At 44.2% G+C, this 19,415-nt stretch overlaps 1 protein-coding gene across 4 annotated transcripts in view; it reads left to right on the top strand.

Annotated features, from left to right (window-relative positions):
* MIGA1 (mitoguardin 1) overlaps nucleotides 1-19,415 on the top strand; it is a 67,201-nt gene that overhangs the window by 10,547 nt on the left and 37,239 nt on the right. For all 4 annotated transcript variants that reach the window (XM_050961880.1, XM_050961882.1, XM_050961883.1 and 1 more), the window contains exons 5-7: nucleotides 378-501; nucleotides 2,476-2,612; nucleotides 3,385-3,508. In XM_050961880.1, the coding sequence (XP_050817837.1) occupies nucleotides 378-501; nucleotides 2,476-2,612; nucleotides 3,385-3,508 (385 nt within the window). The remainder of the gene's footprint in view (nucleotides 1-377; nucleotides 502-2,475; nucleotides 2,613-3,384; nucleotides 3,509-19,415) is intronic.

Below are 19,415 nucleotides of genomic sequence, written 5' to 3'. Positions count from 1 at the left end.
ATTTTTTTAAACTTTGTTTTTCATATGGTTTTACAATCAGTTGTCAAATTTAGTTTTGCAGACTAACCATTACAAATTGCTGATTATATTCTTGTTGTAGTAATGGATTATTACTGATTATTTTTTGTCTTGCATTTGAATTTCCTAATGAGACTGAGTATTAACACTTCTATGATATCATTTTTAATACTTGAGTGTGGTGTCAAGAAAAGCAGTTAACATTACTCTTGGCCTGAAAAGAGCCAATACTTTGTTATACTTTTTGAAATGTAATCTGTTTCAGTAACTAGTTATGATCAGGGCTATTTAGTGCACTGCACCAGGAAATAATTGTTATTAAAGTACTCTTTGTTTAACAATGCACCTTACTTTTTTAGGTCCAAAGTGTCACCTCCTCTCACAGTTGTGCTTGTGCCAATTCCAGTTCCTGGGACAAAGCAGAGGAAGATATTAAACTTGTAAATATTCCAGTGACCACACCTGAAAACTTATACTTAATGGGTAGGTTATAATAATATGTGGTATGTTGCAGTACTATGTTTTTGCTAACCACTTTCAGATGCTTTAAAATTTGAACAGATTACCTTGATTTATTTATAGTAAAGTGACTCCTTCACAATATTTTCGTGATTTGCTTCCAAGGCCTTGATCTTTTTACTTATGCTAGACAAAGTATCTCCTATAGACAGATATCCATGAATTCTTATTTTACCGAAAGCAAATAAACAGATTAGGTTTATAGAAACTAATTAATTGGAATTGAGAGGCACTGAGATTTTAATTAGAGCTGTGTGAATGTTTGTTTGGTCCACTGACAATTCTGAAAAAATCTTAATAAATAAATGGTTTGGGGTTGAACTGAAAACACAATTATTTGACAAATCAAAAAGTCAAGAAATTTTATTTTGGGTTGAATGAAATGATATGAAATGTTTAGTTCCAGTTTTTGACCATTCGTAAGGGTTTTGACTACATTTGATAACATGGAAAGAAATCTCAAACCAAAGAGTAGTTTTTGAAATGAAAAATGAAAACTTTGCTTTTCAACGTTTTGGAATTTTTTGTTGTTGACATATTTTGGCAAAAACATCATACATTCATGAAATGTTCCAGCATAAAAAAAATCGTTTTTTTGTGTTTTGGCCTTAAAAAGTTCAGCCAAAAAATTTCACCCAGCCTTTGAATTTTAACTAATTTAGAAAGGGAAAGCTTTCCTCGATATGACATGATTTTTTTAAAACATGAAAAGTTGACAATATATGTTTCTTACATTAACAGATTGATAGTTAATATAAAATTCTGTAACTAAGTAGGAGAGAGATTCTTACTGAACTCCTGTGTGCTTTGTTTTACTCATACACCTCTACCCCGATACAATGCGGGTTCGCATATAACACGGTAAAGCTCTGACACACTGCTCTGAGCAGTGTGTTAAGGGTGCTGGACCAGGCTGGGGCTGAGGGGTTTGATAAGGGGCAGAGGGTCTCGGGGGCAGTCAGTGGCTTCCTCCCCCTCCCCCAGGGTCTGGTGGGCAGGAGTTGTGGGAGGGCACTTTTCGGGACCCTGCAGTCCCAGAGTGGCCCGGGGGATTAGTGGGGGGGCCGGGAGCAGCCCGCTCTGCCTCCCTTGTCCTGGCCCCGGCTGTGTTGCTCAGGGGAGGGAGCTTGGGGGAAGGGATCCCTCCCGCACTCACTAGCAGTGACGGAAGTGGAGCAGCCTGGCCCCAGCCTGCTCCACTCAGCCAGCTCCCAGCAGCAGCGCTTTGCTTCCCGCCGCAGGTGAGTATGGGGGCATCCTTTCCCCAACCTCCCCACAGTCACCGGCGGTGGGAAGCGGAGCAGCCCAGCCCCAGCCAGCTCCACTCTACCAGCTCCCAACCATGGTACTCCACTTCCCGCCGGGAACGACTCAACTGGGGACAGGGCAAGGAAAGCAGGGGGGCATCCTTTCCCCCAACCTCCCCGTACTCACCAACGGTGGGAAGCGGAGCGCCACGGCTGGGAGCTGACAGTGGAGCGGACTGGGGCCACGCTGCACTGCTTCCCGTCGGTGCCGGTGAGTGCCTGTGGATAGGGGTGGGGTGGATAGGGGTCGGAGCAGAGCTGTAGATCTAGGGGGCTTGGGTAGGGGGTGAGGTCCTAGGGATGATTTGAGAGGGGGTCTCTGGAGGGGGCGGTCAAGGAACTAGGAACTGGGGGGGGCAAAGCAAGTTTGATATATCACAGTCTCATCTATAACACGGTGAGATTTTTTTTGTCTCCCGAGGACCACATTATATCGGGGTAGAGGTGTAACTACTTCTTGTAATGAACTTAATTAAATTACTAGCAGTTCCAACATTATTTCCTTAAAACAACATTTCCACGTGTACTATAATTAATCTTATTTTGTGTGTGGTTAGTTGTGGAAAGTGAAATGTAAAAGAATGCAGAGGATTTCTGTTGATGTAATGGAAGTTTTCATGATCTCTTGTAGGTATGGAGCTTTTTGAAGAGGCACTACGTCGATGGGAGCAGGCACTGACTTTCCGTAGCAGACAGGCTGAAGATGAAGCAAATTGTAGTTCCATCAAACTAGGAGCAGGAGATGCCATTGCAGAAGAGAGTGTAGAAGTGAGTATTGTATACACTATAGTATATAGTTGTAGCATAGCCAAATGACTGAAAATATTTGAATAACAGAGGTAAGCGTCTACTGCAGCTGCTGAAACTTCTGAATACCTGCAACTGGAACACTCTCTTTCACTTTTTTTCCTCCACCTCACCCTTTTTCCCCAGCATTAGTCTGTTTTTAGCCATACAGACAATTGTTACTCCATTAGCGTTCCTCCTGGAAGATATTATCAAATCACTACACAATCAGAGGTGTATTGGCATTCCCTGAACCAGTTCTCTGCAGCATACCCATTGGTCATTTCCTCCCTAAGTGTAAAGGAAAACTGTGTGAGATGGGATTAGGGGCTCAGTACAAACGGCTCCTGGGAGGAAGGACTAATTGGTGAACATGCACAATGTAATACAATTAAACTTTGTTCCCCTTGCCCATAAAACTCTATCCTAAAATTCCTGATAGTAAAGCAATCTCAATCACCATGTCATTCATCATCACTAGTGCAGTAAATATCAGGAATGATAATTTCATTCAGCTTACAAAGAATTTTTTTTTAATGCTGGTTTTATTTTATTTATGCCTAATAAGGTGTATCTGTATCCAGTAGGGCAAGTATTTTGGATGCCTGAGCTCTTTGACAATGTCTGTTGAACTTTTTTAATGGGGTACTGTGAACTCTTTGAAGGCTTAATATTTTTAGTGTTTTAAAAAGAAGTAGTTTAGAAAGAAACGTGATTTTCTGTTGAGTACAGTATAATTTAATTCTGCTTGCAGGATATCATTAGTGCTGAATTCATTCATAAGCTTGAATCCCTGCTTCAAAGAGCTTATCGTCTTCAGGAGGAGTTTGAGGCAACCCTTGGGGCATCTGATCCTTCTTCCTTAGCTAATGATATTGGTGAGTTCTTCTATCTTTATATTTTTATCATTCTTAACATGATCATCCAGAAGGTTTAAAAAGAAAAAAAAAAAAGACCCAATAAACAGAAATATGCTGAACAGTAAATGGACCATCTAATTACATTTTTATCTTATTATCTGACTTTGTATAATTGCATGTCATTTGGTTCAATCACCAAACTTTACCCATCTTTATAAATGGGCTCAGGAAGAGTATTTTTCTGGTATATTTATATTTCTCAATGTTCCAGGATTTCTGAACCCCAAGATATATTGTAGTAATAATTGTAGAATAAGAATATATGGACCTTTAAAGTCTATGAATCTTTTTAAATTGGCTCGGTAAGATAATACTTATAATGGGGTGATAAGGGTTCTTTGAACTTTCTGAACTGCTAACAATAATTCCTGAAATTTTATTTAGAACTTGGGAGAGTGCAGGAATTGCAAGAAAATAATCATGGCATAGACCTACAAAAAATGAGAGAGATGAAATTTTGCAATTATCCACACACAAATATGTCCTGAATCCTTAATAAATTCCATAAAATTGTCTTATGCATCACCTCCCCTTCCATTTGTGATCACATAACAACCCTGTGGTAACTACAAGAACTGGAATAATATTAGGAGTGTTTCTATTTTAGCTGTCTTTTTTTTTTTTTTTTTTAAGGGGGAAAGTTAATTCTACACTCTTGCTCATCACTTTAACCTGTCCTGTTCCTTTTCCCTTTCCCTTCCTCTCCTGCACATGCATTAGTGTTAATTTCAAAAATTATCAGACAAGAAAAAAGATTTTAAATAAAAGATTCAGGGAGTTAATTCCCCTGCCCACTTGCAGTGTGTGCACAACACCTACAACAGCGTTGCAAACATTTTTAAGGTTCCATCATCTCTTCTCCTTCCCAGGCTTAATGTTGGAGCAAAGAAGATGGGAGGACAGGAAAGCAGATAGCAGACTGACCCATTTTTCACAAGAAGGGGAGGAGTTAGCAGAAAAAGCATAGCTGCTCTTGCTGTTGCCCTCCTTCCTTGTGAAAAAGGTACTGTCTGCTGCTTCTTTCCCAAAAATTTTGTGTCAGCTCCTGAGGGGAAGAGCTCTGCTTTCTCCTGTAGTAGCCATGATTGGGTGCTCTTCCCCAGAATGTAGGAAAGGCTATAAAAATTCAGTCTAGGCTGCAAATTGGCATACAGTGTCCTGGATGGGGTCCATGTTGGGGAGTGTGTGTGAGAGAGAGAGATAATTACACACACAAAAACTAGGTTAAAAGAACATTAAGGTTGCAAAATCCAGCACTCATAAATTAGGAAATGGCAGAATTAGGGTTATCTTTGGAACCTTAATTTGGCCCTGTTGTGGATATGCACTGTGATAAATCTTTAATTACATGAGCTCATATTATATTTTTCCACAAGTCTCCTGCCTCATTCAGTACACAGAATAGATGGTGCTCAATGAGCAGCTATTTGGTATTTTGTGTTACTTTCGTAGTTCAGTATGTGGCCCAGAATTTATTTAGTCCCATTATTCAAACCCTGTTCTAAAGGCAGTATTATTCATTTCCTCATGGGGTTTTCTATGGTTCTCATCACTAATATCAGAGTGCTTCACAAATACTAATTAATCTTCACAATACCCCTCTGAGATGAGAGAATGGTATTAAGATACTTCAAGAGTACTTAGGATTGTAAAGCATGGCTTCCATAGATTTCAGTTGCAGCTGCAAGAGCCCAGTGTTCCTGCAAATTAGACCCCAGCGTCTCAAGTCAGACGCTCAAAAAATGAAGAACATATAATTAGTGAAAAGCCTGTGAAAAGTTTGCGACATGCCTAGCATCATGTAGGAACTCTATGCCAGGGGTAAGGATAGAATCCATTTCTCCAGGGCAGCATTAAACTGTCTTAAGTATGAGACTGTCCTTTTTCTTCCTTCAGTCCTCTGCCTCATTCACTATATACCTTCCAATTTCTGTAACAAATGAAGCAGGAGTCTCACAGACAGCACCCTCGTTGTGACTGCAAGCAGGTCCATCCTGTGCACTGAATGAGGCAGAGGCCCTGTGGAGGAAAAAGTATATGTGATCCTATAAAGAGAGACTATATCCTAATGCAGGTGCACAAGAGGGTGGAACTGAAGTTGCACAGGCAACCTAAATTCTGGCATTTCCTAACATTTGAGTGTTTGACTTTGCGGCCTTAACATTCTTAACATAAATTTTGTGTGTGTGTGCAGTTTCCTAGGCTTTCTAAAAAGCCAGCTGAAAAAATCTATTTTGTCACGTGGCGGGGTAGATCCTTTAGATCCAACATACAGACCTCTGGCACTTGAACTGATAGAGTAACTAAGAGCACTACGGTGACAAGACAGCAAGTGTGAAAACTGGGGACAGGGGTGGGGGGTAATAGGAGCCTATATAAGAAAAAGACCCCAAAATTGGGCTTATCCCTATAAAATTGGGACATCTGTTCACCCTAGAGAGCATTAATAGGCTATTATCCTTGGATAGACTAGTACTAGATGGGAATGAGAGAGAGCCTTTGCCAGAGGACTTTTCACATATGTTTGCTGACAAAGGAATGGTGAGACTCAGGAAATTTTAGATTCCATTCGAGGCTTTGAAGGGGAATGTGCTGTACTAGGCACAGAGTCTTTCGCCCTGTCCCTTCCAACCTGTCTTATTGCCATTCTCTTCACCAAGCCATTTCACTTTGGGCTCCTTAGGCTTCTTGTCTGTGTCATCCCATCTTCCCTCTTGCCGTTTTCTCTTTTCCTGTTCTCCATCTCCATTGGATCATAATCCCAGTTTTGATCCCTGGGCTCCTAGTCAAATCAGGTTTCCTATTCTCTTTGCCCAGCCAGTTATCAGTTCTTCGTGTGTATCCTGGCTCCTCCTCATATGTCTTCCCTTACCCTAGTAGTTCCCACCTAGTCCCAGTCTCCTCCTACCCAGTTCCCAGTCTAATGCCCAACCAGTCCCATCCCCCTTTCCTTTTCCCTTCTCTTCCCTCCAAAAAAAACTGTCTCTTGTCCCCTTTGCATTTGAATCAGGTAGCCTCCTCTCTCCTTCCTGGGCATCAGCTAGGGGGCACACAAAGTAGAGGAAAAGCTGTTCCCCTGTTCTCAGGACCCAGCCCACAGCAGCTCAGAGCTGCCATTGCAGGGAAAATCCTGCCCAGCCATGAGCTAAACATGCCAGTGTGGATAATTAGGAGATTTTCTTTGTCAACCCTATTAAGTCTGATCATGTGTGAACTGTAGTTATTTCAAAGGCTTATAACTTTGCCAAACTTGAGGGGGAATTTTCAGAGCAATGGGCAAAGAAATGTCCCTGACACACAGGCCTCCTGATCTAAAATGGGTAATTGCCAATTACTTAATGCAAAACAAATCTTACGTTTGTTAGCTTTAACTTTGAATGTCACCAGAGGGCAGTACTTTTCATCTGTTAACCATACTGATATTCTATAACCACTAAATATAGCTCTTAGTAATATGGGAGTTTAAATTTAGGTCAAAGTTAGCTTTCTGGCATTTTTTTTTTTTTTTTTACACCTGTTACTGTAACTCATAAAGCAGAAAGGGGTATGGATGTTACATTTTGAGGCCTGAAATCAGTCATGTAAATTTCCATTGGCACAAGGTTTCCATGCATATCAGCTGTTGTCAGTTTACTTGTAACTTCTTCTTTTCTGCAAACTCAAGTTTTAAACATTGATTACAAAGTAGTAATTTTCTATGGACTGAGTTAATGTATCTTTTAATCTGTTTAATTGTAGCTGTGATTAAACACTTTTAAGACTTCATTTCTAAGACAGACTTTTTAAAAATTGATGTTCCATTGTTTGTGTCAAATTCATTAATTGATTACTAAGTGTCTGTTCCAAGTAACTGCATTTTTTTTTTTCAAATGTTCATTCTATAGCTCCCTTGAGGGAGAGTTTGTCAGTTGACTGATGCAACTTATTATGAATTTTATTTATGCTGGGAAAACAACCAATAAAGCATTTTGGTAGGTAATGCCTGCTAGCCATGTTGTTGCTATGATTTTTTTGTTGGTATCTTAAATTCATGGTCTGAACAGCCAGTTTTAATTTGGGAAGAATGTTTCAGTCTCTCTCCAGTCAAACTAAAAAATATCGTCTCAGAAAAGTTATGGCATTTCTTGTGGAGTAACCTGCAAGGATTTATTGTGGCAAATATTTTTGTTCAAGATTTCTTTACATATAGAATACAATGAACAAATTCATTATCTGATGTAACTTATTTTGATGTTGGATACGGCTAGTCTCTATACTGCATGTAAATGTTTTTAAGTATAGTCTGATATTTAAAGATATTAAATATAATGAAATGATAATTAGATCCAATTTTCTCATGCTAATTTTTTTTGTGGCTTTTTGAGGAAGGATCAGGGAGGGGTAGAACAGAGTGGAGAAGGTTGGAGACTCTGACAGACACCAATTCCTGTCTTCTCCCTTGTCAGGGAATCTGACCTCAATAAACCTCGTGAGAGAAATCTATGGGTATACTTAACTTCCACTTAGTTTTATACTTGCAACCTTACTATAAAAATTGCCCCAAGCCAGGACAAAGGGCCTGATCTGCCTACCATAGAGGTCAGTGGGAGTCAAATCAGACCTTCAATACACAATCTTCCTGTAAAATGTTATGAATGTGGTGTGTGAATCTTCCTGCTGTGATTGTATAATATGGAACCTTGTATAGAATGATTTCAACCAGCAGTTCTCAAACTGTGGGTTGGGATCCCTAAATGCGTCACAACCCCATTTTAATGGGGATACCAGAGCTGGCAAAAAATCTTGTTGGAGTCTGGGGCCAAAGTCCAAGCCCCACTCCTCAGGGCTGAATCCTGAGGGAATCAGCCCAGGGTGGTGGGGCTCAGGTTTCAGGTCCCTCCTCTGGGGCTGAAGTCCTTGGGCTTCTGCTGTGGGTCCCTGCCCTAGGTGGTGGGGCTTTTTGGCTTTGGCCCCCATGCGGGGAGGTGAGGCTCTGGAAGGCTCAGGCTGCAGTCCCCCATCTTGGGGTTGTGTAGTAATTTTTCTTGTCAGAAGGGGGTCTCGATGCAATGAAGTTTGACAACCCCTGATTTAAACTGTTCATGGTTAGTAACCTTTTCTGATTCCTGTCATTACTACTTAGCAGCAGTAAGTGTTACATTGTAATTTTATGTAAATAATTTTACCTTTTTTTATCTATTTTTCCTGTATGTTTTTGTATAGGGAAAAAACTGTTTTTATGTACAGTTCATAAATTGTTTCTCATAATCCTTCAGTGCTTGATATATTGTTGGTGCTTTTAGAATCTATTTGTCAAAAGAATAAAATCTAAATAGTAGGGCTGTCAATCGCAGTTAACTCAAGCAATTAACTCAACAAATTAATTCAATTAAAATCACTATCAGTTTTAATTGCACTGTTAAGCGTTAAACAATAATAGACTGCCAATTTAAATTTATTATAAATATTTTTGGATGCTTTCTACATTTTCAAATTGATTTCAATTACAACTTAGAATATCAGGTGCACAGTGCTTACTTAACATCATTATTGATTACAAATATTTGACTATAAAAAAGATAAAATTGTATTTTTCAATTCACCTCAGGCAAATATTGTAGTGCAATCTCTTTATCGTAAAAGTGCAACTTACAATTGTACAAGTTCACTCAGTCCTATTTCTTGTTCAGCCAATCACTAAACCAAACAAGTTTGTTTATATTTACAGGAGATAATGCTGCCTGCTTCTTATTTACAATGTCACTTGAAAGTGAGAACAGGTGTTCACATGGCACTGCTGTAGCTTGCGTTACAAGGTATTTACAATGCTAAATCCTTGTATGTCACTTCATGCTTTGGCCATCATTCCAGAGGACGTGCGTCCATGCTGATGACACTTTTTAAGCAAAAAAAAAAAAAAAAAAAAAAAGCGTTATTAAGTTTGTGACTGAACTCCTTGGGGGAGAATTGTATGTCTCCTGCTCTGTGGTTTTAGCCACATTCTGACATATATGTTGTGTTGTGGCAGTCTTGGATGACAACCCAGCATATGTTATTCAATTTAAGAACACTTGCAGATTTGACAAAATGCAAAGAAAGTACTAATGCGAGATTTCTAAAGATAGCTACAACACTCAATTTGGAAACTACAGAACCTGAACCCCAGATGTTCATGACATCTGACTTGTGATGATGAAAATGAACATGCTTCAGTCCACACTTGTTTGGATTGTTATTAAGCAGAACCCATCATCAGCATGGAAGCATATCCTCTGGAATGGGGATCGAAGCATGAAGGGACATACAAATATTTAGCATACCTGTCATGTAAATATCTTACAACACCAGCTACAACAGTGCCATGCAAATGCCTGTTCTCACTTTCAAGTGACATTGTAAATAAGCAGCGAGAAGCATTCTCTCACACAAATGTAAACAAACTTGTTTGTCTTAGCAATTGGCTGACCAAGAAGTAGGACTGAATGGACTTGTATGCTCTAAAGTTTTATATTGTTTTGTTTTTGAGTGCTATTACGTAAAAAATAATTCTACATCTGTAAGTTTTACTTTCATGCTAGAGATTGCACTACAGTACTTATATGAGGTGAATTGAAAAATACTATTTTTTTACGGTGCAAATATTTGTAATAAATAATATGAAGTGAGCACTGTATACTTTGTATTCTATGTTGGAATTGAAATCAATATATTTGAAAATGTAGAAAACATCCAAAAATATCTAAATAAATGGTATTCTATTATTGTTTAATAGTGTGATTAAAACTTTGATTAATTACCTTTTTTTTTTCATTTCACAATTAATTTTTTAATTGTTTGACAGCCTGACAAAATAGCAGTTCTTGAGCACTCCTTTAAGATGGGTTAGGGAGGAAGTAGAAGCAACTTAAAGAAAGTTACTTTTGCCTATAGGTTTCTCTAAAGTATTTGTGCAACACATTGTTACAAGTTCCTCCTTTTTATTATTATAGATCTACATATACTTCATAATTTGTATGTGTTTACATATACTTGTAGTATAAATTTACTAATGGAAGGAGGAACTATACCAGACAAATAGCGAGTTTTCCTGTGAGACAAATACTATTTTTCTGGCTGGAGTTGCACAGCTTGAGGTTATATAAACTGATTATCAGAAGCAAATTTTGGCCCATATCTAACATTAAAATATTTTTTTCAGTAAGCTTGGCCCGAAAAGCTGAAATAGAATGTCAATTTAGAATATGTGGCCTTGAAAGATAAAATTAGGAGAGGTTGTTTCTGAAGTGATAATTTGCCAAATTAATCTTGAAAACATCAGAGTACATTACACCTCTATTTTATTTTGATCCTCTACCTTTTAAAAAATACCAGAATGGAATATTACTGTATAAGTATTGCATAAAGCTATTGAAGTATGATAACTCATATTCTTTCAAAACAATCCACTGGCTAGTGCAAGACTGCATGTTGGTATTAACATTAAATACAGATTTTGTCAGCAGCATATTTTGAAGTGGAATCACTTAAGTGAAAATGTTAACTTTTTTCATGGCAACATGCTAAATTTCTGCAATAACTTTTTTTTTCTTTTTATTCGCAATAGCTGGCATGGTGTGGCCACTTCTGTTTGTTTTACATATATTATTGAAACCAGAGTTCTTCTTCGAGTGCTTGCTCATATCCATTCCAGTTAGGTGTGTGTGCGCGCGCTGCGTGCACGTTCGTTGGAAGATTTTTACCCTAGCAACACTCGGTGGGTCGGCTGGGCGCCCCCTGGAGTGGCACCGCCATGGCGCCGGATATATACCCCTGCGGACCCAACCGCCCCTTGGTTCCTTCTTACCACCCATGTCGGTCGTTGGAACAGTGGAGCGCAGCTTAGCTGATCTCCACCTCCCTAGCTACTTGTAGTTTTCTCGTTGTTATTGTGTATATAGTTTCTATACTTGCAGTTAGTTTATTATTTTCTTTAACATAGTTAGTGTATATAGTTAAGAGGGGTTCAGGGATTAGCCCCTTCCCCTCACCCAGGGCTGGGGTCCATGCCCGGTTCATTGGGTTTCAAACCGTGCTCGGCCTGTCACAAGCTGATGCCGACAGGAGATCCTCACGACTCCTGCCTTAAGTGCCTCGGGGAATCCCACCTCGCAGGTAAGTGCTGCATTTGCAAGGCCTTCAAGCCCCGGACCAAAAAGGAGCGGGACTTTTGTCTCAGACAGCTCCTGATGGAGGCAGCTCTTACTCCTCCACCATCAGCACCAAGCACTGGACAGTTCGCACCAGGGAGAAGTGCAACCGTCGCCAGTCCAGATGTCTGCTCAACACTGCTCCCTCTCCCCGCAGTTAAAAAAAACATAAGACTCCTGCGGCTTCCATGTCCACGCCGTAGTCGGAGCACCCGCCTAAGTCGGACCGCCCGGCACCGACAACTGCCGTGGCACCAACAACTTCAGCACCATCGATTCCGGTCCCGCAAGAGCCATCGAATCCGGTGCCTGAGAGCTCCCCGGCACGCACCGTGGTTGAGCTTACTATTCCCTCCACGCCAGAGACATTCTCTACGGCAAGGGAACTGATTGCACTGATGGAGTCTGCGCTGCCTCAACCCCCGGCACCACCAGTGCGGGTTATACAGTCCATAGGCAAGCCTGCCCTACTGAGACCATCCTCCGTCGGCACCGCTGAGAGGCACCAATCATGATCGCGGTCCTGCCAGCGTTCTCGGTCCCATCGCTGATCCCGGTCCCGACACCACTCGCAGTCCCGGTACCGTTCTCCATCTCGGTACCGGTCGCACTCGCGGCACCGTTCAAGACCCCATTTGCCAGCCCGGTACTCTCGATACCAATCAAGCTCCCGGCACCGCTCACAGCACTGCACCTCTCGCAGCCGCTCCCGGCGTCGAGCTTCAAGGTCCCAGTCGACCTCTCGGTACCGTCCCGGTCTCGTTCCCGGTACCAGTATAGCGCCTGGTACCGCTCTCTGCTGCAGCGTACAGACAGACTACCCAGGGATGGAAACCATTCTCAGGGGTTTTCAGCTCTCCTTGGCCATCTCGCCATGCATTTATGTCATCCCATGCAGACAGTGCTTCCTATGCACAGGACCATGACTTAGATGTCCCCAGCCGTATCTTCCAAGAGACCCAGGCTCAAGACCAAGGACCTCATCAGTGGTCCTTCTGTATGCCTTGGGCATATCACCAAGCCCAAGGTGGACCTCCAGTGCCATCACGCTCCATACTGTCGGAGCACCGGGTGCCGGAGGCTACTGTTAGCTGCCCCCCTCCTGCTACTACAGAGGACGCTCCCATTCGGGCACCAGACCCTCAGGTCCCACCGGAGCTGGACGTCGCCCAAGTCCACGAGACAACAGAGGACCCAATTGCCCCTGGCCTTTCCTCTTCTCCAGATGAAGCGGTGGCGGGGACATCCTCCTCGGGCTCTCCTCCAATTGACCTAAGGTCACATCAAGACCTCCTGAGATGGGTGGCCCTGAATATGAACCTCCAGGTGGAGGAGGTTGCAGAGGGAGAGGACCCGGTGGTAGATATTTTGTCGGCTGACACTCCCACAAGGGTGGCCTTACCATTTATTCAGATGATCCAAGCGAAGGCTGATACCATCTGGCAGTTTCCAGCATCTATTCTGCCCACGGGTAGGGGAGTTGAGAGGAAGTACATGGTGCCCTCTAAGGAGTACGAGTACCTGTACGTACACCCTGCTCCCTCGTCGTCTAATCGGTAACGAAAGGGGGTGCAATGGCCAGCAAGCCACTGCCCCAAAAGCAAAGGAGGCTAGGCGCATAGATTTATTGGGACATAAAATCTACTCTGCGAGGGGCCTCCAACTCAGGATGGCAAACCAACAAGCCCTGCTTAGCCGCTATAACTATAACACCTGGGCAGCAGTTGAGAAATTCACAGAGCTAGTCCCCCAAGACTCACGTCAAGAGTTTGCGGCCCTTTTGGAGGAAGGAAAGAAGGTGGCGAGAACTTCTCTCCAGGCCTCGTTAGACGCAGCCAACTCTGCGGCCAGAACTCTGGCTTCAGGAATTATCATGAGGTGATTATCATGGCTTCAGGTGTCAGGCATTCCACCTGAATTGCAGTATACAATACGGGACTTGCCCTTCGAAGGTCAGGGCCTATTTTCGGAAAAGACTAACCCTAGGCTGCAGAGTCTGAAGGACAATAGGGTGATCATGCGCTCGCTCACGATGCACACACTGCAGACTCAGCGCAGACCCTTCCGGCCCCAGCCTCAGCGCCCTTACCCCCCACCTAGACAGCGGCAGGACTTCGGCAGGAGGCGTGGCAGAGGCAATCGTAGACGGCGGTCCGGACCCCAGGGGGGTCAGAATCACGGCCCCACCAAACCATCCGTGGGACCTAAACCAAACTTTTGAAGGCGCGCCCGAAGGCGACGTACCAGTTGTTCAACAGGATCCTTTCCCTCCTTTTTGCAACCGCCTCTTATCTTTCCTCCCTGCGTGGACCCAACTAACTTCAGATCGTTGGGTCTTACGCACGGTAGAATTTGGATACCGCCTCCAGTTTATTTCGACCCGCTCCCCCCCACATCCTCGTCCCTCTTCAGGGACCCCTCTCACGAGCAAATCCTCCTGCAGGAGGTACGGTCCCTCCTTGCCATGGGAGCTATAGAGGAGATACCGAAGGACTTGAGGGGCAAGGGGTTCTACTCCCCGCTATTTCCTAATCCCCAAGGCGAAGGGAGGTCTCAGACCAATTCAAGACCTGCGGAGACTCAACAAGTTCTTGATAAAGTTGAAGTTCTGCATGGTATCCCTGGGGACCATTATCCCGTCCTTGGATCCTGGAGACTGGTATGCCGCCCTCGATATGAAGGATGCGTATTTTCACATTGCCATTTATCCTCCGCACAGACGGTACCTCAGGTTTGTGGTCAACTGTCAACATTTCCAATTTACAGTCCTTCCGTTTTGGCCTCTCCACAGCCCCAAGAGTGTTCACAAAGTGTTTGACCATAGTCACCGCTTCCCTCTGTCGTCGACGCATACACATCTTGTATCTCGACGATTGGCTCATTCGCGGGGCCTCCAAGACCCAAGTAACGCGGCACATGGGCATCGTCAAGGACCTATTCATCCAACTAGGCCTGATGATTAGCCTAGAGAAATCTACTGTGGTTCCCACACAAAGAATAGAGTTAATTGGGGCCATTCTGGACTCCAATCTCGCCAGGGCCTGCTTACCACAGCTGCGGTTTCACACAGTGATATTGATTATACAAGGCCTACAAAAATTCCCAACCACTTCGGCTCGAACTTGTCTCGGCCTCCTGGGTCACATGACTGCCTGCACATTCGTGACCAAGCACACCAGGCTACGCCTACGTCCCCTTAAAACTTGGCTCTCCTCAGTATACCACCTGGGGAGACACAATATAGACAGGATCCTCACGGTTCCCCCGAGACTCGTAGGCTCCCTCGACTGGTGGTTGACGCCCTCCCTGGTGTGTGCAGGGATGCTGTTCCATCCGCCCCAGCCTTCTATGGCCCTGACGACGACTGCGTCATCTCTCGGCTGGGTGTTCACCTCAGACATCTTCGCACTCAAGGCCTTTGGTCATCTCAGGAGCTGGCCTTGCACATCAATGTCCGAGAGTTGAGAGCAGTCCGCCTTGCGTGCCAGGCGTTTCAACAGGATCTGCAAGGCCATTGTGTCTGAGTGTTCACAGACAACACAACGGCCATGTATTACATAAACAAACGGGGGGACACGGTCCTTCCCCCTTTGTCAGGAAGCCATTCAACTCTGGGACTTTTGTATAGCCCACTCGATAGACCTGGTAGCGTCCTTTCTTCCAGGGATTCGGAACACTCTGGCGGATCTACTCAGCAGATCCTTCCGCTCTTACGAGTGGTCGGTCTATCTGGACATATTCATTCTGTTTTCCGGAAGTGGGGATTTCTCCGCATAGACCTCTTCGCTTCCCGCGAGAACAGGAAATGCCAGATGTTCTGCTCCTCCCAAGGTCTCTCCCCGGGCTCAATCTCGGACGGTTTCCTGATACCATGGACGAACCAACTGCTTTACGCCTTTCCACCGTTCCCGCTGGTTCACAGGGTCCTGCTAAAGTTCCACAGGGACGGAGCTCGCTTGATCATGATCGCCCCAGTGTGACCCAGGCAGCACTGGTACTCCATGTTGCTCGACCTGTCGATAGCCAGCCCAGTTACCCTGCCTCTTCACTCAGATCTCATAACTCAGGACCACGGCAGACTTCACCATCCAGACCTGCAGTCCCTTCACCTCATGGCATGGCTTCTGCGTGATTGAGCCAGTCAGAGTTAAGCTGCTCTGCCTCAGTCCAACAAATACTCTTGGATAGCAGGAAACCTTCCACTCGGTCTACGTATCTGGCCAAGTGGAGGCATTTTTCCTGCTGGTGCGAAATGCAAAATGTTACTCTCATCGAGGTCTCGATCCCCGCCATCCTGGACTACCTCTGGTCTCTCAAACAGCAGGGTCTAGCAGTATCATCCTTGAGGGTGCACTTGGCGGCCATTTCTACCTTCCACCCCGGGGAGAGTGGCCACTCCGTGTTTTCACACCCTATAGTTTCCAGGTTCCTCAAGGGCTTGGAGCGCCTATACCTCCAAGTACGCCGCCCTGCCCCTACCTGGGACCTCAACCTGGTCTTAACCAGACTTATGTCTCCACCATTCGAGCCGTTAGCAACTTGCTTGCTGCTATACCTGTCCTGGAAGACAGTTTTCCTCGTAGCCATTACATCGGCCAGACGAGTCTCCGAGCTTCGGGCACTCACGGTGGACCCACCGTATACTGTGTTTCACAAGGACAAGGTGCAGTTGCGACCACACCCAGCGTTCCTCCCTAAAGTGGTATCGGCCTTCCATATCAATCAGGACATCTTCCTTCCGGTCTTCTTGCTGAAGCCACACTCATCACGACGGGAACAACAATTGCACTCCCTAGATGTCCGTAGGGCGCTCGCATTTTATATCAAACAGACGAAGCCCTTTCGTAAATCGCCCCAACTCTTTGTTGCGGTGGCAGACCGAATGAAAGGCCTACCTGTTTCTTCCCAGAGGGTCTCCTCTTGGGTGACGGCGTGCATCCGCACTCGTTATGACTTGGCTCTTGTTCCCTCGAGCCTTCTCGCCGCACATTCTACCAGGGCTCAGGATTCATCTGCCGCCTTCCTGGCTCATGTACCAATCCAGGAAATATGTCACGCAGCTACCTGGTCCTCGGTCCACACCTTTGCTTCGCACTATGCTCTGGTTCAGTAGTCAAGAGATGATGCAGCCTTTGGCTCAGCAGTTTTGCATTCTGCCACATCTCACTCCTACCCCACCGCCTAGGTAAGGCTTGGGAATCACCTAACTGGAATGGATATGAGCAAGCACTCGAAGAAGAAAAGACGGTTACTCACCTTTGTAACTGTTGTTCTTCGAGATGTGTTGCTCATATCCATTCCAAACCCGCCCTCCTTCCCCACTGTTGGAGTAGCCGGCAAGAAGGAACTGAGGGGCGGTTGGGTCGGCAGGGTATATATCCGGCACCACTCCAGGGGGCGTCCAGCCGACCCACCGAGTGCTGCTAGGGTAAAAATCTTCTGACGAACGTGCACGCAGCGCGCACGCATACCTAACTGGAATGGATATGAGCAACACATCTCGAAGAACAACAGCTACAAAGGTGAGTAACCATCTTTTTTACTTTAAGTTCGTTCTACTCTAGGGGACTGAAGTGTTTCAAAACTTAACTTTAGTTAAATGTTTCTAGTACAGTTAATTTCTGAAGCTAGTCAGTGTGGGTGTGGTGACCAGACAAGCTTGCCTAAGACTGTGTGATGCTTCTATATAGGACACTAACATGAACAGCAGTTAATACCCACTGAAGCACCTGCCCTACTGGTCTCTACATCACCCCAACAGACTATAGCAACAGGTGTGTAGCTAGCAGCAGTATGATGCAGACATTTTGATTTATATATATAAAATATAATTTATTTTTTCATTCTGACATGCATAGCTGCATATATAGTTGAGCTTGCTTAAATGTTTCCATTCTAAAGGGCTTTTTTCTTTACTTATAACTTTCTCAAACTTTCACTTTTCAAGCTTTTCTAATCTCTGCTCAGGGACGAATGTGTCATTCTGGAAAGTCAGAATAAAAACATGTTATGTTAGAACAAAGACAACAGGGGGTAAAAGCTGTCATTAAACTTTTTGGGGGGGAGCAAAATATTTAGCTATTTATTGCGTGTGAGAAGAATGTTTTTGGTTCGGATATGTCCATTTCAGTGGTCTGGAATTAATCCATTTTCATTTGATCAGATGTCCCTAGAGGATTTCCACTCCATCCCCAGGCATGTTAACAGACTTTTCCAGTTGCTGTACTGGTCACGAATGCATCCCAAGTCCTCAGGGCAAATTAATCATTAAAAAACGCCTGCTTTTAAGCCATGTTTTATATTTACAAAGGTACTCACACCAGAGTCCCTTCTACGGCTTCATGATCCGGGATTCCACGTTGGGAGGGTATTTCAGTAAGGGTGAGAAAAAGATCCTGGCTATTGGGGAGAACGGTGTGCTGTGTGCTCTCCTCAACCTTGTCCTCCTCATCTTCCCCATTGGCAAAATCCTTACTCATGGTGACTGAGAGTACCCCATTATCAGAGTCCACGGACAGGGGTGAGGTAGTGGTGGTGCCCCCCACCCCAGAATTGCCTGCAGTTCAATGCAGAAGCAGCATGTCTGCAGCTCTGTCCCGGAGCTTCCGTTTGATTCTTTGGTTTTCTGGTACGCTTGTCTCGGCTCCTTAAAATTCACGTGGCACCGTGTTAAGTCCCTGTTGTGGCCTCTGTCCATCATGGCCTTGGAGATTGGCATTCCGTCTTTTGGAACGGAGTTCTAATAGCATGGATTGATCTCCTCCATACAGCGATCAGAACCAGTACCTCCCGTCTGGTCCATGCTGGAGCTCTTTTTCGATTCTGGCATGGTCACCTGTGCTGATGAGCTTTGCATGGTCACCTGTGCTGATCAGTTCTACATGCTGGGCAAACAGGAAATGAAATTCAAAAGTTCGCGAGGCTTTTCCTGTCTGCCTGGGCAGTGCATCTGAGTTCAGATTGCTGTCCAGAGTGGTCACAATGGTGCATTGTGGGATAGCTCCCGGACGCCAATACTATCGAATTGCGTCCATACTAACCCTAACTCGAACTGGCAATGTTGATTTCAGCGCTACTCCCCTTGTCGGGGAGGAATACAGAAATCAATTTTAAGAGCCCTTTATGTCGACAAAAATGGCTTCATTGTGTGGATGAGTGCAGGGTTAATTCAATATAATGCTCCTAAATTTGACCTAAACTTGTAGTGTAGACCAGGCCTATGTTACTGATTTTTCCCCTCCTTGTCTGCTTATCTACCTGGGGCAGCACAGCAGAGATCCAGGAAGGTGGCAGAGAGCTGCTTAACAGAGGAATAATAGGTAGTGCAGATTAATATCCTGATTCAGTAAGGTACTTACGCCAATGCTTAACTTTAATCATGTGAATAGTCCCATTGCATGCTTAAGTACCTTGCCTTAGGGATAAGAAGACCTTTGAACTTCATGCCTGGTGAGAAGGATTCACTGCCTAAAATCTCGAGCCTCCCTTGCGGGAGAGTGAGACTGGGAACTGGAGGAGGATGGGAGTTAACCCTAGGGGGGAAATTAAAAGTTTCTGTGAGTGGAAGCCCTGTAATTAATCTTCCTCCCTCTTCCCCTCCAAAACTGTTTTTTCTTTTTAGTGAGCTCTGTATCTGAATACATTAATTAACGTGCTATCAGACTGAACTTGAGTAGACAGATCACTTCATAATTGCTGAG

Source organism: Gopherus flavomarginatus, chromosome 7, assembly GCF_025201925.1.
Source record: "Gopherus flavomarginatus isolate rGopFla2 chromosome 7, rGopFla2.mat.asm, whole genome shotgun sequence".
Classification (NCBI taxonomy): domain Eukaryota; kingdom Metazoa; phylum Chordata; order Testudines; family Testudinidae; genus Gopherus; species Gopherus flavomarginatus.
The sequence above is the reverse complement of the archived record's forward strand: the minus strand, read 5'-3'. Positions and strand labels throughout refer to the sequence as shown.